This window comes from Vombatus ursinus, unplaced genomic scaffold (genome assembly GCF_900497805.2).
Source record: "Vombatus ursinus unplaced genomic scaffold, bare-nosed wombat genome assembly UNPS02009975.1, whole genome shotgun sequence".
Classification (NCBI taxonomy): Eukaryota; Metazoa; Chordata; class Mammalia; order Diprotodontia; family Vombatidae; genus Vombatus; species Vombatus ursinus.
The window spans coordinates 4,998,497-5,023,302 of NW_020949753.1; the positions used below are offsets into that span (position 1 = coordinate 4,998,497).

The 24,806-nt window shown below is 38.2% G+C and overlaps 1 protein-coding gene across 1 annotated transcript; it reads left to right on the top strand.

Moving 5' to 3' along the window:
- HSD17B13 (hydroxysteroid 17-beta dehydrogenase 13) lies at nucleotides 1-24,214 on the top strand. The gene is made up of 7 exons (XM_027853416.1): nucleotides 1-423; nucleotides 8,674-8,781; nucleotides 11,103-11,234; nucleotides 11,376-11,482; nucleotides 13,395-13,532; nucleotides 17,539-17,655; nucleotides 22,857-24,214. The coding sequence occupies exons 1-7, from the start codon at nucleotides 214-216 to the stop codon at nucleotides 22,945-22,947; spliced, it is 903 nt and encodes a 300-aa protein (XP_027709217.1). The 5' UTR covers nucleotides 1-213; the 3' UTR covers nucleotides 22,948-24,214.
- Nucleotides 24,215-24,806: the final 592 nt, after the last annotated feature.

Genomic DNA, 24,806 nt, shown 5'->3' on the forward strand with positions numbered 1-24,806 from the left:
GTTTGTCAGCACCTGGCACCACTTCAAGTGAGTCTATTGCAAGAGAATCAACAGAACATGAGAAGAAAGCCTGCTCTTGTGGCCTTGCATATCACCCTCCTGTCCCCTTTAATACCTGGGACACAACTGGAGCTCCAACCTTAACACCTTTCTCCGTGGCTCTCTCCACTAAAGGAAAATAATAGGTTAGGAGAGAGAACTGCAATCAAAACAATGAACATCATCGTCGAACTCTTTCTACTTGTGGCCATTGTCATCTATTCCTACCTGGAGGCCTTGGTGAAGCTATTTATTCCAGTGAAAAGGAAGTCTGTCAGTGGAGAAATTGTACTTATTACAGGAGCTGGTCATGGAATTGGGAGGCTCACTGCCTGTGAATTTGCCAAACACAAAAGCAAACTGGTTCTGTGGGATATTAATAAGGTAATGAAATACATCTCTGTTTCTTTCAACTTCTCAACTTGTGTGGCCCAAAGGCAAAAATACTGGATTTAGAGTCAAGAGGGCTTGGGTTTGAATCCAATTTCAGACATTTCCTGCCTATGTTACCCTCTGCAGGTCATTAAACCTTTTTCAGCCTCAATTTCCTCATCTATAAAATGAAGATAATATCTGTAGCATTTACATTGCATGACTGTGGTGAGGATCAAAGCATGAGAGAGTATCTGTCAAGTGCTTTACACTTCTTAAAAAGCAACGTAGCTGGGGCAGCTAGGTGGCATAATGGATAGAGCTCTGGCCTTGGAGTCAGGAACACCTGAGTTCAGATCCAGCCTCAGACACTTGACACTTACTAGCTGTGTGACCCTGGGAAAGTCACTTAACCCCAATTGCCTCACCAAAAAGCAAAAAAAAAGCAACGTAATGGTCAGATGTTCTACCTCTACCAACTGAGAACCTTGTATAGAAACTAGGAGAGTTTTAGCCTTTTTTTTTTTTTTTTGCATTCTCAGTTTTAAAACTTGGGGAAACATCTTTGGAAGTAAATTCTCTGGTACTATATTCTCCCCTTTTACATGATGTCTTAGAGCCTTAGAGCTCTGTATGGGACCCCACAGTGACGACTGAACCTCCCTTTCACAGAGCACAACATGTGAGGAAATCCAGGTCATTCTATGTTCAGTATTTCTAGAAGAAGAGAGAAGCATACTTCCTCCCTTCAAAAGGATCATGCCACTAAGCTTCAGATCATCTCAGCTCTGTGGAGAATTTTCAGTTACTAGTGTTGGATTTGAGTTGCCATTCATATTGTTAGACTCACGGTCTTTGGTGGCACTTGCCTTGTAACAAGGTCTGCTGGTCTTAAAAAAAAAAAGATTCTTAATGTCATCAAAGGAGCATTTTATTGAGCCTTTTGGGCTCAATAAAAAATGTCTTCTGATTTTCTTCTCACTGCACATTGGCAACTGCTACTTTCCATCCCTAGTTTTCCTCATCTTTGATCTACAAGAATCTTGGAGGTAGCCCATTCCTGTCTTTTTATTAATTTTATTTTATTTATTTATTATTTATTTAGAGCTGGTAAGAACCTCAGAGACCACCCTACTTTAGGTGCTCTTAATCCGGTCTTTTTTTATAAATATTTTGATAATTGTATTTCAAAACCAATTGTATTGGTTTTCTTTGGCATTCTATGTATTTTATTTAATGCATTAAAAAAATTTCTGAAAAGAGGTCTATAGGCTCCATCAGACTGCCCCAGGGGTTCTTGACAAAAAGAAGTTAGTCTAATCCTTGGTCATTTTTACAGATGAAGAAAGTGAACCCCAAAGGAGTGAAGTGACTTATCCAGGGTCACACTGGGAGTAGGAGTTTGAAGTCCTGTTCCTGTATATTTTAAATTTAATGAAAACAATCCTAAAGTCCTTAGTATTCAAGAGTAAAAGGTTGATGAGGAGGGCCCTTTCTTGTTCCTTTGCTGTGTAGGGAAGTTATAGATGGCCATGTTAACATAATTTCTGAGTTGCATGAAGTCATTATTTTGTACCTAGAATTCCAGAATTCTTTTTGTTTCGTAAAGCTTTTTTCATTAAGCAATTTACAGCTGAGCAATGTTGTAATGATGATCAGTTGTGAAAGACTTGGCTTCTCTGATCAAGACAATTCTAAAGGACTCATGATGAAAATATGCTGTCCGTCTCCAAACAGAGAACTGATGAATTCTGTGTGCTAATTAAAGTATAATTTTCTCACTTTTTTTTCCAATATGGCTAAGATGGAAATACATTTTACATGATTTCACATGTATAATTGATATCATTTTGCTTGCCTTCTCAGTGGGTTGGGGAGGGGTGGAAAGGAGGGAGAAAATTTGGAACTCAAAATTTAAAAAGAAAATAATACTAAAAATAAATATTTTTTAAATACAAATTTGTGGCTGAGCTGAGAAATGTTTATTGTAGCCAGATAGCCTTCATAAAATTCTGTGACATGAGAAAGCAACTGCTTGTCAATAAGTGTTCTAATACAATCTTTTACTAGCTAAGATGCTGATAGATTTCTCAGAAAAGTCCCTTGTACTTTTTTATGAGCTTTTCTTAGTACATTAACTTTTCATGGATTTTTATCTTTTCTTTTTAATTTGCCAAATGAGTATTTTTAAAAAGCATTCCTACAGTGAAATCATGAAGTAGGAGATCATTTTATAGGTGTCCAAAGGAATTAATAAAGAACTTCTTTTAAAATTGAGAAACTCAGTTTAAATTAAAAAAAAAATTAGTCCTCTTTGTAGTCATATTTTCTTCTGAACATCCCATATTTCTTTTTCCTTTACAGACCAGAGCCTTTGTATGCCCCAAACAGAGATGCATGGAATTAAGCATAGTAATCAAATATTTTGTAACATATGTATATGAATTTCAGGAGAAATCATAGAATATGCTAGAGGAGCCAGATTTCCTTGAATCAGTTGAATTTTCATTGTAAATTACATTGTTAAGACTAAAAATCCCTCACATTATACAATCTATGTAATGGGAAGATGGAGGAATCTTAGGGGCTACAATCTCTCCAGCACTGCCTTATGTCAACAACATCACTTTAAATCCTTTCTCCACTTATACCCAGATGCCTGTGAACAAATAACCTAGCTTTCGAATTTTATTTTAAAAAAAAGGGAGAAAGCTTGGTCATAACAAGCAACAATAAACAAAGGTATCATTAATTCTAACAAACACAATCCTTCCCAAAGGTCAAGTTTGCCCTGACACAGGGAAGGAAGGTATATAGTTTATTTGCCTTTTCATATATGCTTCTCTTCCCTTACTTTCATGTTAACCAAAGGAGAGGAGACAGAGGGGAACATTCAGAATCTACAACCTGCACCTCTTAATCCCCATCTATTGACTCCCAATCCCCACCATCCAGCCCCCACCCCAACACCACCAACACCACCAACACCACCAACACAACACTGCCCCACACAAGGCAAACAAGTCTTCTCTTCAGTCTCTTCTGAGTATTTGTTTAGAAAAAAAGGCCTACCACTAGAGGATTATGTGTATTTTCCAAACACTAGGCAAACCAGGAAAGAATAGTCTCTGTTGATACAGTTAGCACTCATTCTCTTTAGGTATATATCTTAAAATACAAAATCTTCAAAGAAGTTACTCTATAGTTTTGACTTTAGGAAGCTAATCTTCAGTTTTTCCTAGTAAGTAATTACAAAATTCTCTAAGCTAAGACATATTATAAGTTAACAAGTATCTGGTAGACCTTCACTGGACATGCTTTGATAAATATTAAAATGATTAATTGAGTCTGTCCTCAAGAAGCTTAAGAAGACAGCAAGATAAAAACCAAGAAATGTGCAGAAGCCATCCGTGTGTGTGTGTGTGTGTGTGTGTGTGTGTGTGTGTGTGTGTGTAGAAAGAGACATAGTTAAAGTGTAAGTCAAATAAAAAGAGGAGACAGGGAATGGAGAGGTAAAGGGAATAAGAAAGAAAGAGAAGTGGAAAACATGGTTCTGTCCATGAAAAATAGTCAATAGAACTAATATCCCAGATACCTATCCAGATATGTCCTTTTAGGAAAGCAAGATTTTTCTTAGAGATTTTTAAATTTTATAAGTCTCAGTTGTATAAGAAGCAAAAATTGTATTGTACCATGAAGGGGCTGTGTAGTTAGCTTCCTGCCTGGAGAATAAATAAAATGGCTTCATGAAGTCCCTCTGAACCCCGAGATTCTGCGACTTACAATTTGGAATAATGCCTGACTCTCAGACATTTTGCAGCAGTGGGAGATGTTTGATTTTCTATTGCAGCTGGGTCCTTTACTCCTACAGCCTGAGGGCCATATTCCCATCTTGCCTTTGGTGATACAAAGTGTTGCCTTGGGAAAGCGATGTGATACACAGAGTAAATACAACACAGAAAGAGTAGTCAAGGTTGAAGATAAACTCGACCTGTCATGTAAAACCAACTTCATATTTCAGTGACCATTTTGTAATCTAGAGACAGATTTCCTAATGAAAGTTCAGGTTCATCTTAACAATTGATTACGGATATAGGGGCAGCAAGGAAGGTGAAATGGATTGAGAGCAGATTCTCCCCCACCCTCCCACTCCCAACCCCCACAGACATGACTTATGGAAGTAAATGGACAGCCACTGGATCATATGGGGTCCAATTAGCCGTGGCTTCCTGAAAGGCTTACCTTTACACCAGTTCTACTTGTATGTGATCCCAAGGAAAGGCAATGAGGTAAGGTTAGCTCCATGACTGGAAAGTATCTCTATAGGGTTTGATTTTGACTCACCAGGGATCTTAACATTGTAACCCTATAAATAGGGATAGTTTGTTCACCTTCTAAGGCTGCCTTACAAACCAATCGAGTGAGGTCACAAAAATGCTAAAGGAAACCATTGTAACATCCAAGGTCATGGATAAAACCAGCATAGTTTTCATGGAACGTTACTTCTCCAATAAATAAAACCATCCAGGGTTAGGTACCAAGCAAGTCTCCCCCATTGGAAGGCCTGGAAAAAGCACCATATCTCCTGAAATATTCTTGAAAGAAGACCAAGGCAGTTTCATCAGGAGAAGGGAACCAAATATTTACTCTAAGCTAAAAATCACCAGGAGGGTCTCGGGACAAAGCTGTACTTTCAGTGTATTCAGTGATTTCTTTTTAATGATGGTTTCAGTTCATTATCCATAGTTATTTAGTTAATGAATGCATAGGGAGCATTGTTTGCTTCTTCTTCAAATCCAGATTCTATCCAGACTTGATAAACTTCTTTCATTACTCCTTACTGGGCACATCCTATAGGAATGTTCTTGAAGTTATAACACCAGTCTGTCTTTGAAAAAGTTCCAAGGGCCAGCTAGGTAGTACAGGGGGGAGAGCACCAACCCTGGAGTCAGGAGGAGCTGAGTTCAAATTTGACCTCAGACACTTGATACTTACTAGCTGTGAGACCCTGAGCAAGTCACTTAACCCTGATTGCCTCCAAAAAAAAAAAGTTCCAAGAGGTCATTCTTGAAAGTTATGGTAAAAGCTATACAAACTGATCCAGAATGAAGTAAGCAGAGCCAGGAGATAATATGCCCAATAACTCTAATAATATACATAGAACAAAAGGAGAACAGGAATGCTGTATAAATATAATGACCAATTAGCTTGGCTCTAGAGAAAAATTGAGAAAATGTGCCTTCTGCTTCTTTGCAAAGGTGGGAGATTAGGAGTACAGAAATTACAACATGACTAACATGGAAATATGTTTTACATGATTGTACATGTATAACCTATGTCAGATTGCTTGCCTTCTCAATGAGGAGGAGAAGGAAGGAGAGAGAGATTTGAAACTCAAAAAAATTTTAAATGAATGTTAAAAATTTACATGTAACTGGGGAAAAAATAAAATATTAATAAATTTTTAAATACTTAATTTAAATATCAAATAAAATATTAAATTAAGTATTTTAATTAAAATATTAAATTTTAAAACGGAGTGCAGAATACTGCATACCTGTCAGACAGACTCTGATATCTTCATGCAAGTTAGTTGTTGAACTGCTTTTTTCTCTTTATTTTTTTTTTTTATTTTAAATTCTTTGTTACAAAGATTGCTTGTTGGCTGGGGAAGTGGGAAGAAGGGATATGTATGGAAATGAATGTGACATGAACACAGAAGATAATGTGATAATAATTACTAATATTTATACAGCATTTACTAGTACCAAGCGCTGTGCTAAGGCTTTATACAATGATTATTTCATTTGATCCTCATAACAACCCTGGGAAGTAGGTGCTATTATTATCCCTATTTTATAGATGAGGAAACTGAGGCAAACAGAAATTAAGTGACTTGCCCAGGATCACACAGCTAAGTGTCTGAGGCTGGATTTGAAACTCCAGGCCCAGCACTATAACCACTACTTATTCAACTAACTATCTCCAGCATGAATTTAAGGAAAAAGTTATAGGAAAAACAAAATAAATGATGTCTAGAGAGTATAGTAGCTGACTATATATATATAGCACTGCTGTAGGTAAAGATTCTAGACCAGCATTTTCCAAACTAATTTGACCATGGAAAATATCTGAATCAATCAATAAACATTTATTAAGTGCCTACTATGTTCCAGGCACTGTGCTAAGTGCTAGGGATGCAAAAAGGGGCAAAAGAGGTCCCCTGACCTCAAGGAGCTTACAATCTAATGGAGCAGACAATATGTAAGCAAATATAAGCAAAGCAAGGCATAAACAGGATAAATTGGAATAATTAAGAAGGGCTGGGGAAGGCTTCCTGTAGAAGGTGGTATTTAACTGGCCTTAAAGGAAGCCAGGGAGGTCAGTAGGCAGAGCAGAGGAGGTAGAGTAGACTACCCATGGGGCACAGCCACAGAAAATGCCCTGAGATGAGAAATGAAGTGTCTTGTTCATAGAACAGCCAGTCTCACTGAATTAGAGGGTGTGTAGAAGGTGAAGACATCTATAGCAGAAGGCCTTTTTGAGGAGTTTAGCTCCAAAGAACAGAAGAAACCTAGGATGAATGCAGAAATGGAAGGATCAAGTGAGGGTTTTTTGAGTATGGGGGAGATACGGACATGTTTGTAGGTAGAAGGAAATGAGCCAGTAGACAGGGAGAGATAGCGGATAAATGAGAGGAGATGACAGAGGAGGGAAATCCGTTTAAGGTTTTCTGTTGTTTCCAGAGTAAAATGCACACTATTCAGCCTGACTTTTAAAACCCTACCCAGTCTGACTGCCATATTTCTAGACTAATTTTTTATTATTCCCCTTCATAAACTCTACATTTTAGACAAACTGATTAGATTTAGCCCAGAGACAACTTTCTAGGTAAAGCGTTCCTCTATTTCCCATCTCACCCTCACCACCAATTGGTTGTGTTCTCTTTATCTTTATGTAAGTTGTATGGCCCCTGATAGAATATAAGCTCCTTAAGGTTTTTGTAAACCTAGCACCTAGCCCTGGCCATGGCTTATAGTAGGCATTTAATAAATGTTTGTTGAATATGAATTTTCAATTTTAAACACGTTGCTAAGAACCCATGAATGCTGGTCCTGGGAGGCCTGTGGCTATGAAATATTCCTGGGGCAAAGAGGAGGGAAGACAAAAATTTTAGAGCAATATTAGAAAAAATTTAATATTGAAAAAAAATGCAACATTTGATAAGTATTTGGATATATTATTTCATTATTTGATATTTTAGAGGGGAAAGCATAACTAGCAGAGAACCAGGGGTCAAAGAACTGTTGACCCCAAAAATAGCTTGTTCTAAGAAAGAAACAAACTGATTAGGTTGTGTGTCTACGTTTTATTTCTCTCACAAGCTGGCAGCACACATGAGTAGGAGTTACAGTCCAGAAGTGGCTCAGTTTAGGGGTTCAGGGACAGAGTTATATGCCTCTCAAAGAGTAGATATTCTCAGTGGGTGCCGATCAACTCTGATTGGTCAACACACTGAGTTCAAATCTGACCGTAGGCACTTACTAGCTATGTGACCCTGAGCGAGTCACTTAACCCCATTGCCTCCCCCCAAACAAATGTAATTAATTAAGTAAAAGGTTCTATATAAGAACTAGGTGCAGTGGATAGAGCACCAGGCCTGGAGTTCATATCTGGCCTCAGACATTTACTAGCTATGTAACCGTGGGTAAGTCATTTGACCCTGTTCACCTCAGTTTCCACATCTGTTAAAAAGTGAGCTGGAGAAGGAAATGGCAAACAGCTCTAGTATCTTTGCCAAGGAAACCCCAAATAGGTTCACTAAGAGTTGAGCACAACTGAAAACACCTGAACCACAAACATGAGAACTACTACTGTCACATACAAAAGACTAAGTTCAAGGACGAAGACATTCTGTGAACAGTTCTAACCCTCTTGGTTTCTATTCCCAACCCTATCATTGCAGTTTACCTTCTATCTGAGTAGCACAGTAGAGACTTGCATAGAGAAAGACCTGAGTTCAAATCCAGCCTCAGACACTTACTAGCTGTGTGACCCTGGGCAAGTCACTTAGCTTCTGTTTGCCTCAGTTTCTTTGACTGTAAAATGGGAATAATAACAGCACCTTGCCTCATATGGTTGTTGATGTGAAGATAAAATAAGATTGTATTTGTAAAGTGTTTAGCGCAGTGCCTGGTATACCATAGGTGCTATATCAATGTTTGTTGCTTTTCCCCTTTCCATCTCTTTTTACATTTGCAGCACGGTGTTGAAGAAACAGCTGCTGAATGCAGAAAACTAGGGGCCACGGCTCGTGCTTTTGTGGTTGACTGCAGCAAAAAAGAGGAAATTTATAGCATGATAGACAAGGTAAGGGCTAAGTACTTCTCCGCACAAACTCTTAATGAATCAATTACAAGGGATCCTGGAGAAAAGAAAGGACTGATTCAAACATTTAGACCAAAGCCTTTTGCATTATTCTCAGCCTTGAAGTAGCGCTCTGTGATAGTGTTTTCTCCCTGCCTACATAGCATACTCTCTTATCTAAGCATTATGGTTTGGTTTGGTTTTTATTGGAGCTGTGATTTTCACTGGTATAAGGGGAATTTCCAATGAGGAAACTTTATCTACTAATGCAGCTGTTCTCATAGGTGTAAGAGAATTGCCCGGGACATCAAAAGGTCAAAGAACTTGCCTCTCAGGTACAGAGGCAAACACACACACACACACACATACATGGTCGTACACATTCTCACACATACACATATACATACATAGATATTCTATCTAATACACTGAGCTGGCTCTCACTGTCATGTTATTATTGACCTTAAATGTGCACAGGAGCTTGGCTGGAGACAAGATATATTCCAAAGAAAATGGAATTTTTTTTATTGGGTCCATTTCTTTTTTAAGCACTCCTGTTTTGCATTGCATTGGCTAGAAGGTACAGTGGATAGAGGGCTAGGCTTAGAGTTAGCAAGACCAAAGTACAGGGATGGGCCTGAGTGAGCCCTTGCAATTTACAAATTGGCAAATGCTACAGATCAGATTTATTGATTGATTGATTGTCTAGATTTGAGAAAATGATGGTGAAAATGTTAATAATGCAGATTATGCATAAAAGTGTGTACTGTGTACATGGGGGAGGAAGGGAGGAAGAGTTGGTTGTTAAATTTTTACTAACATATCCCTGCCTACCTTTGAATCTTGTCTCAGACACTAGCTGGGTGACCCTGGACAAGTCACTTAACCCATTCAGCCTTAGCTTGCTCAACTAAATAATGAGGATAATAATAAGACCAACTTCACAGGGCTATTGTGGGGATCACAAGAAATAATATATGTATATCACTTTGGAAACTTAAAGCGTTATGTACATATTGGCCATGGATAGGGATTTCACTCATAGAGGAAATTCTTGGGTGAGAAAACTCCCTTGATAAATGCGAGTTGGAGTACTTAATCCACAATTTATAATCTTAGAGTGTTGTCTAGAACATTGAGGGATTAAATGACTTGGCCAGAGCGACTCAGCTAGTCTGCGTTACATAACATTACTATGTTATGACATAATATCTTTCGTTTCTTTTTTCGTGTGTGTGTGTGTGTGTGTGCATGTGTGTGTCTGTGTCTGTGTCTGTATCTGTGTGTGTGGCAATTGGGGTTAAGCGACTTGCCCCTAGTCACACAGGTAGTGAGTGTTATGTGTCTGAAGCCAGATTTGAACTTAGGTCCTCCTGACTCCAGGGCCCCTGACATAATATTTTTCATGTCTGCTAATCTGTAAAAAGCTCTCCTGAGCTTTGGTGACAAGCATTCTATAAAATAAGTTTGGATAGATGTAACACCCTGTTACATTGATTAGCTCGTTTTTAAGCACAGGGGCAATATGATGACATGGTTCCTTTCTCTGAATCTTGAAGGAATTTCTTTTAGATGAAAAGTTATAAGTTCAATCAAAATTGCTCCAGGCCCCCAGTTAGGAAAGTTCCTAATATTTAGGCAGGGGATGGACTTTCTGCCTCATTTTCTATTTAAATCTGTCTCTAGCTAACCTCTGACTTCTTTGTAGTTAAGTCAAAATTCAGGTTACTGGATAAACAGACATTGGGTGGATAATTTTAAGAAAAGAGGAGGCCTTTTCCCTTAGTCCTTGAAAAGCTGGTGGATTCATCCTGAATCTTCTGCTACCTATAGATCCTCTTATAAATCCTCCTTCTTTTTTCCCTATTTATTGTTTCTGGCACACATCATTCTATGTCCTGGCTCCATGCCTTCACCAGACTAGCTCTCATATATTCCCTCCTTATTCCAGTCCCACAGCATCCTTAATTTCCTTCAAGGCTCATCTTAAATGCCATTTCTTCTCCTATCTCCCCCACCCAAATAACTATATTGTTTTCTTTCAATATAACTATAAGCTTCTTAAGGGCAGGGACTATATTTTTTCCTTTGTATCCCCAATGCCTAGCATAATATTTGGCAGACAGTAGGAATTGAATAAATGAATATATGAATGAATGTTTACATTAATATACTTCCTGCTTAAGCTGGGAGTGGGGGTGGGGCGGGCTGTGCTTCCTCACAATGCAAACTGAAGAAATAATTTAGTCCTTGCTTACCTCTACCTGAAACCTTCAGGGTTGTGTTGTGATATACAACATTAATCTGTTCTTTAAATTTAAAAGATAAAGAATGACATTGGTGATGTGACCATCGTGGTGAATAATGCTGGAGCGGTTTACCCAGCTGATCTTCTGAGCACCAAAGATGAGGAAATTACCAAAACATTTGAAGTCAACATTCTAGGTCACTTCTGGGTATGTATAAACCACAAATACGGACCTGTGAAAGAAGGATTCCTTCATTCCTGTTAGCATCTTTCTTGGCTAAGATTGAAAGCAATGTATTGAAAATAATGTCCATTTCTCCTTCTTTCTCCCCTTTGAACTATTCTTAAGATTATTAAAGCGCTCCTGCCTTCTATGATGCAGAGAAACCATGGTCACATTATCACTGTAGCATCCATATGTGGACATGGAGTGATTCCTTATCTTATCCCTTATTGGTATGTATTGATTTCTATTACGGCATTTTTCTATTTTCTTATTTTGATGGATTATTCAAACACTCCATCCCTTTCCTAGTATTTTCAGAACTCTAAAGCAAATACAGTTTGTAATGTATCTACTTGAACCAGAAAAGATGTGGTTATGCATATTTGAACTGCTTTTAGATTTGGAAACAGTATGGATTTGAATCACAGAGGTCAGTCAAAGATAACCATAAGAAAATAAATAATGCACTTTGAACTGTAATGTACAGTGAAATAAAGAACATTGGAAGCAGAAAGGCTACTACCTACATGTGATAGCCTCAGGGCCAGTGTGCCAAGCCAGCTGGAGATCTCTTGCAAGAGAATTTTTGTGTGTGTATTTGTTTCAAATGACTTGGTGTGTGAACTGTTGTTTATTTTTCTATCATCTCTTTACATAATAATGTTAAACCAGGTAGGCATTAGACTAACAAATATGGTGCCAATGCCTATCTGCAGAAGAAAATACTAAAAAAGGGCTTGTAGCGCCATGCCACTTATATGAAACTCGACTTTGAAAATTCTATCAAAAGCTAGCCCAGTTTCTTCCCTCTGCCTTATACCATCTGCCATGCTGCAGGTTAAAAAAAATAGCGTCAGTTTGTCAATATTTTGACAAGACGTTTACTCACTTGTAGTGTGTTATGATAATGGAAGTACATGTCAGCGGCTTAGTGGGTACCTGAGCACCATATTTTTGGCCATGTTCTGTGCTTTCCTTAAGAGACATAATGTAGTTATGCCCAAAGAAAGACAAAGAGGTCATGCAACCACAGGAATACATGAATGTGGTTGTGCTGAACCTCCTTTCCCCCCCGAGATGTAAAACATGCAACTATTTCAATATTTAAAAAAAATACAAACTTAAAGGAATTTCTCCCTTTCTTCTCCTCTAAAGAACGGTAACTCATATTTATGCAGAACTTTAAAGTTTACAACACATTTTCCTCACAACAACACTGTGAGATATGTAGTGTCATCTATATTTTGCACATGAGGAAACTGAGTCTTAAAGAACCCCGTGACCCCAGAGATCTTCAGAACTAGATTTGACTGCAGATGCAGCATTTTATCCATTCTCCCTTACTACCCATGTAAAAAGCAGCTAACTTTTTTCTTTTTATTATTTTCTTAAAGGAGTTAATATATTACAGGCATACTAGAGACAAAATTAAGAAGTCCAAGTGGTAGCTTTTCCAGATTGAAAACTGCAAAGCTAGGTGCAAATGCTGATAGGAAAATGTGTACCATGGAGTCATAACTTTAGAGCTAGGAGGACACTAAAAACCATCTAATTCACTCTCCTTATTTTACATCTGGGGAAACTGAACCCCGGAGAGATGAAGAGACTTGGCCCAGGGTACCCCGCTCCTAAATAAGGGAGACAGGATTGAAACTCTGATCCTCCGACTCCAAAGCCAGGACTGTTTCCATTGTATAGTACAAGTATTTCAGTATAGCTATCGATTTCATAGAGTTTTGCACTCACGTTTATTTTTTTTCCTATGTAAGAAAAAATAATTAAAGCTATAGAGACTGAATTCAAAGACATCGTAAAGACAATCAGTGATTGGCTAAACATTGTTATAGTCGATATTTTTAAAAATTGTTTATGCCTGTGAGCAATGGTCATGATTTGTCCCTGGGAAATGGCCAATTTTACAATTTTCTTTTATGTATTCACTCTCTTTAAGCATGTAAGGAATCTAAATTAAGATGAATTTTTTCATAATCTAAGAAAACTCAATATAGAAGAATGTGTGAAGTTGGATATAATATTCTGCTCATTTTCCAAACAAATAAACACTTTATACTGTAGAACTCTCATAAAGAAAAGCACCTCATACTTTCCATTAGATGATAATTATTCATAATTCTTTTGTAGTTCCAGTAAATTTGCTGCTGTTGGGTTTCACAGAGCCCTAACAGCAGAAGTTGCTGCCCTGGGAAAAAACGGAATCAAGACCTCTTGTCTCTGTCCTGTTTTTGTGAATACTGGATTTACCAAGAACCCAAGCACGAGGTGAGTAAGACAGATGAGTACAGGATAGGACTTAAGAAGTCTAGTTTTCATGCAGATCAAAGCTAAGAGAACCCTAAAGACTGGAGGAAAAAACACAATTTTACCTACCAATCTGACTATATTGTGTATGTGACCTCTGAGTGAGGGGCAGAGCTGGCCAGCTGGGGCTAGCTCCTCATTTCCCTCTGCAAAAGAAAAGGGAAGGACACAGTACTGTGTCTATCTCTATGCCCACAGAACTGGCACAGAGATGCCACTCTCTCCTCTTCTCTTCCCCTTTCTCAGAGGCAGAGACTGCCCCAACCACCCTGTTCAAAGCAATACAGACTACAGGAGACCAAAGAGATAAAGTCACAGTTTTTGCTAGGAGCAATGTCCCAGAGTCGCAAAGATCCTTTCCTCTGCTTATTTGGAAAGTTTACAAAATACAGACTCTCAATTATTAATCAAGTAATTAATAATAAAATACTCATTAGTAAAATAATGAATAATAAAAAGCTTAGAGATTAGAAATATCTTCTAACCATTGGACAGACACTGGAATCTCACTGCATTTCCTTTCTTTCTGCATAAATCTCACTTGGGCACTATGTTTCCTCCTATCCCAGGACTATTTCAGAAAATATAAATAAATAACATTCAGATTCCACCACAGATGCGTGCAAAAACTAAAACAATGGTTTTAAAAAGTAAAACAATGTCAATATAAAAGATTAACACAGTAAAGTAAGAAACAAGTCAGAAATGGTGCCAAATATAGCCAGCACTGGCATAAGGAGGGAAAGATGAATGAGTAGCTGTTAAGAGATGATCGATCACTTGCTGGAACTTAGTTCTTTGATTGTCTGGAGTGGAGACTAACCAATGTACACAACTCAGTCTCTAGCCTGGGCTACACATTGCAAAACTGACCCTGGAAGGTCCCCTCCTGCAATTCCGCAGCTTCTCAGCTTCCCAGCATCCGCCATCTGTCTGGACGGTTGTTTGTAAGTCTCTAACCATGTGGCCTTAGCATTCAGTTCCATGATGAATCTTCAGGGTTTAGATGAAAAACCCAAACAAAATGCTTTCCAGCCCCTAGGCTTTTCTTCCTTTGCCTGTGAAGAGAAACAGCTTTTTTTGAAGGTATATTGAGTTTGAGCTTTCAGTTTGTAAAGTTCCAATTAAGTGGATCTCTTGGCACTTATGATAAAAGTAGTAGTTAGAAAGTAGAGAGCATTAAAAAACTAGCAATAATGGTCAATCAGCTACCAAGGAAGCAGGGACAAATTAGGTCCTGGATATCTAAGGTAATATTCAGTCTTCACAAATAAGCAGAATGGTGTGGGAAGGACACCATAATGGCCTTTCCCCCACCAACCATCATCTGGCGTGTAATTGTGTAATTCAAGTTGCTTAATTAACGCAATCAACTCCCTAAGATCAAGGATGAGTCTATATAAGGGTAGACCCAATGGCCACCTAGGCTTCTTCCACTTATGAAATTCCATGGTTCTATGAACCATTTCATTTCACTACTAATAAATACTAGTTGATAGGATACTAGACCCATGAGGGCAGGGACTGTTTGTTTCATTTTTGTCTGTGCTCGTGGCATCCATCACAGTCCCTGGCACATAGTAGGAACTTTAAAATTATTAATTAAATAATTAAATTGATAAATAATTAAAATTATTAATTGATTGAATTGAAAGGGATAATTGTCCTGAAGTCCTCCTTTATAATGAAAATATTTCCGAAAGAAATGGCAAATTAAGCCCCTTGTACTTTCTTATATTTATCTTGGGATTTCTTCTGTAGGTTATTGAAAGACTAGAATCAAAATTAAAAGGGTCTTAGAAATCCTCTACTCTAATTCCTTCATATTACAGATGAAAAAAAAGAGAACCAGAGAGGCAAGTGACTTACCCACGGTTTCTCTATAGTAGATCAGTCTGACTGCAGATCTGTTCCTTCCTTGACAAAAAGCTGGGAAGATGGAATGCTATATGGGGAGAAATGAAAACAGAACAAATTTTTGCCTAAAACCAGGGCAGTCCAAGATTCCCATACAATAGGGTGCATGGCTTTGGTTGGTTAGTCTATTAATAGAAAGAGACAAACCTTAAACAGTATTGATATAGACTTGAAAATAAGTACAACCTTCTTCACCACATCTAACTGAGATCAAGCCAACCAACTCCTTCTAAACTAGACAGTCTTGGAACTCAGATCTATTAACTTTTTAAAGTATTATTAACTTTATAAACAAAAATGTTACATGGTGTTAGATGGAATCCTGGCGATCTGTGTCAACACCTTCCTATAAGCACTGACATTGTTAGAGATAGGAGATACATAGACTATTTTAGAAAAGAATGTTGAGTTGGTTTAAAATAGATTTAAGGGATTAGATCTGGTAGATAGAGTACCTAGAAGACTGTAGACAGAGATTCACAATTATTGTGCAGGAGGCAGCATCAAAAAATATCCTAAAGAAAGGGAAGAGCAAGAAAACAAAATGGTGGTCTCATGCGGCTTTACAAATAGCTGAGGAAAAAAGGAAAGGAGAAAGGAGAAAGGAGAAAGGGAAAGTTGTACCCAGCTGAATACAGAATTCTAGAGAATAACAAGGAGAAATACGAAGGTTTTCTTACATGAGCAATGCTAACAGAAAAAAATAATAGAATGGGAAAGGCAAGAGATCTCTTCAAGAAAATTAGAGATTGGGGCAGCTAGGTGGCACAGTGGATAGAGCACTGTCCCTGGAGTCAGGAGAACCCGAATTCAAATATGACCTCAGACTCATAACACTCACCGGCTGTGTGACTCTGGGCAAGTTACGTAACCCCAACTGCCTTACCAAAAAAAGAAAAAAAGAAAAAAGAAAATTAGAGATATCAAGGGAATGTTTCATGCAAAAATGGACATGATAAAAGACAAAAATTAACAAGACAACAGAAATAGAAGACATTAAGAAGAGGTGGCAAGAATATACAGGAGAACTGTATAAGATAGATCTTAACATCACTAATAACCATGATGGTTACTGATCTGGAGCCAGAAATCCTAGAGAATGAAGTCAAGTGGGCCTTAGGAAGCGTTGCTAACAGTAAGGCTAATGAAAATAACAGAATTCTGTCTGAGTTATTTAAAATCCTAAAAGACAATGCTGTTAAAGTACTGTATTCAATATGCCAGCAAATTCAACAGTGGCCACTGGATTGGAAAAGATCAATTTACATCCCAGTCATAAAGAAAGGCGATGCCAAAGAATGTTCAAATTACCAAACGATTGCTCTCATCTCATATACCAGCAAGGTTATGCTTAAGATTCTGCAAACTAGGCTTCAGTTCTATGTGAACTGAAAATTACCAGAAGAGCAGGCTGGTTTTTGAAGGGGCAAAAGAGTTAGAGACCAAATGGCCAACATTTACTGGATTATGGAGAGAACAAGGGAGCTCCCAAAAACATATACTTCTTCTTCATTGACTACACTAAAGCCTTTGTCTGTGGGGATCACAACAAAATGTGGCAAGTCCCCAAAGAGATGGGAGTACCAGGTCATCTTACTTGACTCCTAATGAACCTGTATGTGGGCCAAGAAGCAACAGTAAGAACTGAACATAGAACAACTGATTGGTTTAAAACTGGAAAAAGAGTATGAGAAGGCTGTATATTATCACCTTATTTATTTAACTTATGTGCAGAGTACATCATGTGAAGTGCCAGGTTAGATGAATTAAAACACATGTTTGTAATATGTTTAGCTTCACAATGCTCCACCCATTGGCCAAACCTTTTCTTCTAGGGCCAAGTAGAACAAATCTAACACTTTTCATATTTTTTCATGTAAAAGAATAAGTACGTAGAAGCAAAGTGTGGTCCTTGGGGTTGGGGAGAGAGTATGAGAGGGACACAAAGCAAACTGCTAATATTCAAAAAAATTCAGTAAGGGAGCTTATTTGCAAAAGATTTTTTTTTTCAGATTTCTGTTTTAGCCAATAAAAATCCATTTTTTTAAAGGTTATGGCCTGTTTTGGAGACAGATGATGTTGTGAAGAAACTAATGGATGGAATTCTAACTGACAAGAAAATGATTTTTGTTCCATCATATTTGAATCTCTGTTTGGCATTAGAAAAGTAAGTATTGTAGAAGATATACTTTATTGGAGAAGGGGAAGCAACTGGGGTTAAGTGACTTGCCCAAGGTCACACAGCTAGTAAGTGTCTAAGGCTGAATTTGAACTCAGGTCCTCCTGACTCCAGGGCCAGTGTTCTACAATATATACTTTAAAAACAAGCCACCAATAGTGGTACCAGAGGTTTGCAACTGTACATTTTGCCAAAGACATATTCTAAACTTGGGGGAAATAGACTGTGACCACAATCCCTTTATGAAAGTAGTAATGACTCCTTTCTACCATTATCATCCACTCTCACCTGAATCATCTAGTCAGGTAACAAGTATTTAAGTCTTTACTATGCACCAAACAGAGCGCTAAGCACTAGGAACACAAATAAAGGCAAAAACACAGTCCCTAACCTCAAGGAGCTCACATTCTAATGAGGGAGACAACATGTAAATAACTAGGGATAGACAAGATATAGAGATAGTACAAGGAAGGTAAACTCATAGGGGAAGCCACTAACAGCTGGGGGTGGAGGAACCAGGAAAGACTTTCCATGCATGGAAAACAGCTAGTACAAAAGCATGAAAATGGAAAATAGAGAGCCATGTGGGAGAGACTGCAAGTGGGCTAATGGAGATAGAGCAATTAATCAACAAGCATTTATTAAATGCCTACTATGTTCCAGATACCGGGTTAGGTCTGGGAATGTAAGTACAAGAAACAATTCCTACATAGTAGTTTATACATTCTGATGAAGAAGATAAGAAGTACCTATATAAATATTAACAGCATGAATAAATACAAATAGGTGCAAATTAGTTCATTACAAGGTGGTTTGGGAGGGAGAACACTGCAGTCAGGGGGATCAGGAAAGGTTTCATGTAGAAGAGAGTGTTTGAGCAGCATCTTAAAGGAAGTGAAGGACTCTGTGAGGCAGAGATAAGGAAGGAGGGCATTACAAGCATTGAGGGCAGCCAGTGCAAAAACTTGGAAATGGGAGATAGAATTTCATGAGAAACAGAGACATGGCCAGTTTGGCTGGATCACAGAGTGTGGGAAAGGGAGTCTAATATTTCCAATGAGCCTGGAACTATCATTGGAAGGGAACAGGTCAGATTATGAAGGGATTTAAATCCCAAACAGAGGACTTTGTATTTGATCCTGAAAGTAATAGGAAGCACTGGACTTTATTGAGCTGAGGAGTGACACAGGCAGACCTTTGCTTTAAGAAAATCATTGGCAGGGGAATAGAAGCTAGATTTGAGTCGGGAGAAATTTGAAGCCAGGAGAGTAGTTGGAAAGCTATAGTCTAAGAGAGAGATGGGTGATGAAGGCGTAAAGTAAAGTGGAGGCTGTGAGAGCCAAGGAAAGGGGACATAGAGCAGTGATGGTGTCAAGGTAAAAATGACAAGATTTGGTAGCAGATTGGATATGTGGGGGAATGCAAGTGAGGAAGACACCAAGGGCAAGCCTTGATGATTGGGAAGATGGTGGAGCCCTACTGGAGTATTAGCAGGAAGTTCAGAAAAGGGAAGGGTTTGGGGAAGAGAAAGATAACAGAGTTCTGTTCTGGATTTGTTGGGTTTCTAAGAGATTGCCTCTTGTAGAAACAAGGAGGCAAGGTGATTAGTGGCTGTTGATGGTGGAGAATACTACTCCTGCTGTAAGTTCTAGAGAGAAGGAGAAAAAAAAAAGATAGGCGCACCATTTTTATTCACAAAATTTTTCCAATTCAATTTTTTTTTTTAGTTTTGAAATGTGCTAGGCAATGAGGATACAAGAAAACAACGGGAAATGTTTTTGCTTTTCTTTGCACCCCCAGCACTTAGCATGATGTCTTACACGTAGTAAGCACTTAGTAAATGCTCATTGATTGACTTGGGGAGAAAGGCTTCCTCTTCCTCCATGCTCCTCAATGCAGATGCCTCTATTTTCTCAGTACAGTTGGAAGTGAGGAAATCTACTAAGAGATCCTGGAAGAGATGGGAATTTTGAGGATCAAAGAGAAGCTTTTGAATAGCAACTTAGGTATACAGAGAAGATCAAAGAAGAATAAAAATGTTGTGGTTCAACAATGAGGGACCACTTAAGATTAGATAACATTAACTGGCTGGGTCTGCTTAGCATGATGTCACAACATGGTTCAGCAGCTTAGGAGTAGGTGGATGGTGGGGATGAGTCAAGGTTGATGCTTGGCAAAGGGGAGAATGGCAGTAGGACAAGAAGACAGTGAAGGACAGTGAGTAGAACTAACCACTCAGGGTCCCAGCTGTGAATGGAGAAAAGTAAGGCCAGAGCAGTAATAAACTACAGGGTCATAAAGACGAAAACAGTTTTAGGGGGAATGACGGACAGAGAGAAGTGGAAAAACACAAGATCATCAAGGTTACGTAGTTATGGGTTATCAAGGTCATGAACATCCCTGTGGGTTGCTGAAGAAGAGGAAAGTCAATGTACTTGAAGAAGTTGATGAACTTGAGGGTCAAAATTTGAAGATACATCATTTATGTTTGATACCTCTAAGACTTTGGAAGCCAAAGATTAATCTGGATGTAAACTATGAGCCAGTCAAGAAAAGAGGGTAATCTAGATCCTAATGTACCACAACAAAAATCTGGATAGGATATTTATTTCATACAGTGAACCTCCAAGGAGGAGAGATTGCTGGGTGATACTGGCAGAGGGAGAGAATCTAAGGCAAAGACAATAACAAAACTGTGTAGTAAATCTTCACCAAAAAGAAGCAGAAATTCAGTTCAGAACCTAACAAGTACCGATTAAGCACCCCAAGTCAGGGAGAGGAAGTAAGAAGATTTACTTGGAAATAATCTAACTCAGTTATGCTCTTGGGAGGGTGTGATTGGTTTTAATTTGTTTTTTCAAGCAAGAAAACTTCAGCTTAACAAGGAAGCATACTGAATTTTAATATATTTATTGCCATTTGATAATCTAGACGAATAAAGAATCCAGTTAGACAATTTTGTTAAATAAAGCCACTCCTGCAACTGCAAGCGGAAATGTGTGGGATCTTGACCAAAGTTATTCAACTTCTCTGTTTCCTCATCTGTAAAGTGGAGGTTTGGTTAGGGTTAGACTCAACAGACCTTAAAGTTATTTAAGGTCCATATGTAACAAAAAAAAAAAATTAAGAGCTCATATTATATTCCACAAATAAATGTTTTCTTTCTTCAGCTTTAAGCTTTAAGCCATGGAAGAAGGGTGTTTGGAGCCATAATTTAACCCTACTTCTAGGATATCTTATAGTCTGAAATATACCTACCTATGCCAGGTCCTAGAGATGCCAAGACCACAAAAATGGTTCCCAAATATTTCCAGGCATCTCCTTCATGATCACTCAAAGGAAGGTCAGATTGGACTTTCTCACTGACAGAGTGAGATCTCTCTCTTTCTCCGCTGTATATGTCTCTATTTAAACAAGGCATTCTTTTTGCTGTGTATATTTAGTTTCTTCCTGGTTTAATTAATTAATTAATGAGCACATCCAATTCAGTCATTAGAAAAACACTGGAACAGCCATGAAGATATTGCAAACTGTCACAAAATAGGGGAATATTTCTTTTCAGAATCAAATACTAAATGTTGCTTTTCATTCTGAAACATTTTCAATATTCCAAGTTTTCAGTACTTTTGTGCTTCATTCTGATATAGTCATCTTGCTTACTCTGCAGCCTCTCACTGCCTAAGGAAGTTGTTTTCATCCTCGATTCACACCTAGTAATCATATTTTTTCTTTTTTTTAATTTGTGGAATAAAACAAGCATTTCCATAACATAGGAAAATAAAAAAAGACAATTGAACATGAAACTGCAAATCTACTATGCACAACTTTCAAAAAAACTGAATGTGCTATGTAGTTGGTATTTACATGAGCAAACATAGAAAGGCTTGAGTTTGGGGTTTGTTTTTTTAAACCTATTTTGGTCTCCATATCAGTCCAATCTTATGATCTGCCATCGCATGATCATTTTATCTCCATTTCCAGGGAAATTTTTTGCCTTGGTGTTATATGCAAAAAAAAAAAAAAAATGTTATATGCATAACATCCCTCTTGCAATTCTTTCCAAAAACCTATGAACATTTATTGAACATCTACTCTATGCTAGGTGTTGGGTATAAAAAGCCTACTGGGGGAAGCAAAATATACACATGTGCAGAGCTAAATAATAATAATACATAATTAAAATAATTATTCAAGGTAAGATTAAAAGGGTAGGTGGCACAGTGGATAGAACATAGGGTCTGGAGTCAGGAAGACCTGAGTTCAAATCTGGTCTCAGACCCTCACTAGCTATGTGACCCTGAGCAACTCACTTCACCCTTTTTGCCTCAGTTTCCTCATCTGTAAAATGAGCTGGAGAAGGAAATGGTAAACCACTCCAATATCTTTGCCAAGAAAACCTCAAATAGGGTATTGATGAGTCAGACAGAACTGAAACGACTGAACAACAGAAAAGAGTAGAAGAGGTACCCTAAGGGGCCATACTCTGGAAAATAAATGATGAGGATCCTTTTCAAGTACGGGTTCAAGTATGGAAAACCACCGAGGAGTCTTCTAACTCTCAAATTCTGTGATTTTGTATGCCACCTCCTCCTTCTAGTTCATTGTGTTGAGAATTAATGGGAAAAGGAGTAACCTGCTCTGAAACAGGTGGTCAAGGATGTGGTGTCATTCAAAGCAAGCAGTTTTCTGCTAGTGCAAAATGGAAACAGTGTGGAAAGACAATATTGAAGATATTGAAGAGGATGTTTCTTAATGATTTAGAGAAACCTTAGTATTCTGAATGTCTTCTAAAATATAGGGCTGACATATTGGGGGTTTTGAATATAAATATGAAAAGGCAATAGGGGAAAGAAGAATAAAAAGTTCTCTCCCAGTAGAATATTAGCTTCTTTAGGGTAGAGAGCATTTTGTTTTTGTTTTTATATTTCCAACACCTAGCACAGCACCGAGAACATAGTTGGTGATTAATAAATAAATGCTTGTTGATTAATTGACTAACTATGAAAAGGAACCAAATCCAGGCAAGGCAATCATCAGAAAATCAAAATTTGACAGTGAAAAAACTACTGGCAAAGCGACTAATCCTTAGGTTAATGTCCTGTGCATCTGTTACTTTCACCCATTTCATATGAGTGCTGGTGTCTATATTCTCAAACAATGTTTGAAAAGCTTTCCTTTTTCTTCCACAGATTTCTTCCTGAGCGTGCATTGGCCGCCATAAATCGGGTCCAAAATGTTCAGTTTGAAGCAGTGGTTGGCCACAAACACAAAAAGAAATGAGGACTTTAGATTGAACTGGTTTTAAGATGTTTTCCAGTGCCAAATCTTAGGACCTTTTATAAAAATAGAATGAATACTGAGTGATTATGCATATAGGACTACTATCTTCATCTTTCTTATTTTTGAGGGAAAAATCTATGGTTTCAAAATTTTATTATATTTCCATTTCGTGCAACCATTTTTTATTCTATTTTTGTCTTTTCCATACCCTGGTGGACAAAAATAACTTTTCTGTTAGGTCTCACAAAAGGATTGTAGATTAGAGCTGGGAAGGACTTTGGAGGCCACTTCCTCCAATCCCCTCATTTGAAAGACGAGGAAATTGAGTCTCAGGAATATTAAGGGACTTGTCACACAGGTAGGATCATCAGAGGTGGGATTCAAACCCAGTTCCTAGATAGCCGGGGGTCTTTCCACTATGCCAGCTGCCTCCTAAGAAGTTGGATAATATAGGCAAAATGTCAGGTTCTCACCTCTGTATTTTCTCCGTAAGACTTAAGGGTCTCCCTGGTCACTTCTAGCTCTAATTCAATGATCCTATTATCAAGTGTTGCAGTCTTAAATGAAATTTAAACAGGTAAGCTGACCATGAAAGGCATAGCTCTTAAATAGTTAAGCTTCACAGTTAGAAAACTTTACTTATTAGTTTGTTATTCTCTTTCTCAAGTAGAGTGACTTTTATCTTCTCTCTCCCACAATTCAGTTGAAATTAAAATATTTCATCTCATCCTCTCTGTGACATTTTAATATCCAAGATCTCTTTCCTACACCCCAAAGTCACCCTGCCCCTATCATTCTCCTTCCTTTCTATGTTCAAAAATCCCTTGATCTCAGAAAAGCGGGGAAAATCGATCTTAAAAGCCTCATTTAGTTTAGAAATCAAACACCAACATAGCTTCCCTACTTAGACAACCAAGGACCTTTAGACAACCAAGGATCCTCCCTACTCCTACCCCCCCCCGGGGACATTTAACCACAACAAAGATTTGAGAATGAACGCTGACCCAGAAAATGAACCAGAATTCTTGAGACTCTTACAGTATGTCTGGGAAGTGTTGCCTTGAGGGGATTAAAATAACAAGAACAATTTGTAAACCAAAGTACAGTATGTGTCTTAACCAAACACTCACTCCTAATTACTTCATTTCAAATCAGTTATGTTTTTGTGAGCAGCAAGGTTGCACAATGCTAGCCTGAAGTTAGAAAGACTGATCTTCCTGAGTCCAAATCTGGCCTCCGACTACTAGCTGTGTTACCCTGGGTTAAGTCACTTCGCCCTGTTTGCCTCAGTTTCCTCATCTGTAAATGGAAAAGCAAATGGCAAAACGCTCCAGTATCTTTGCCAAGAAAACCCCAAATGGGGTCACAAAGAATCAGACACAACTGAACAACAACAGCTTTTGTGCCAACTATCGAGTATCTCTTACTTACCACTATCTTTTAATCAATGTTTGTTTTGTATTGTGCTTTTTTCCCCGAAAAAAAAATCCAGTACCAACAGTAAAAACATTTAATTTATATTCTATATACTCATCACTTTTTCACAAATGTGGTCTCTAAAAGGACCTGGGTGGGTACAATGAAAGGTCTGGGGTGGGGGAGGGAGATGATGGATGAGATACACAGAAGGAATACAGCATTCAAACACCACAAGTCAGGCAGTTTCTTACATGAATGCTTGTGGCTCCCAAGCTCCATGGGCAAGCGCAGTCTTCAGCTGAGGTGCATGCTTACCCTGAGCTCCGAATCCTGGGCTTCTGTCTTTTCATCTGGTGTTGTTGTTTGTCCTTCGTTCGAAGAGGACCATGACATCAGGAAGGTGATGCCGTGACTTGCAAATGAATTGGATTTAAGTGAGG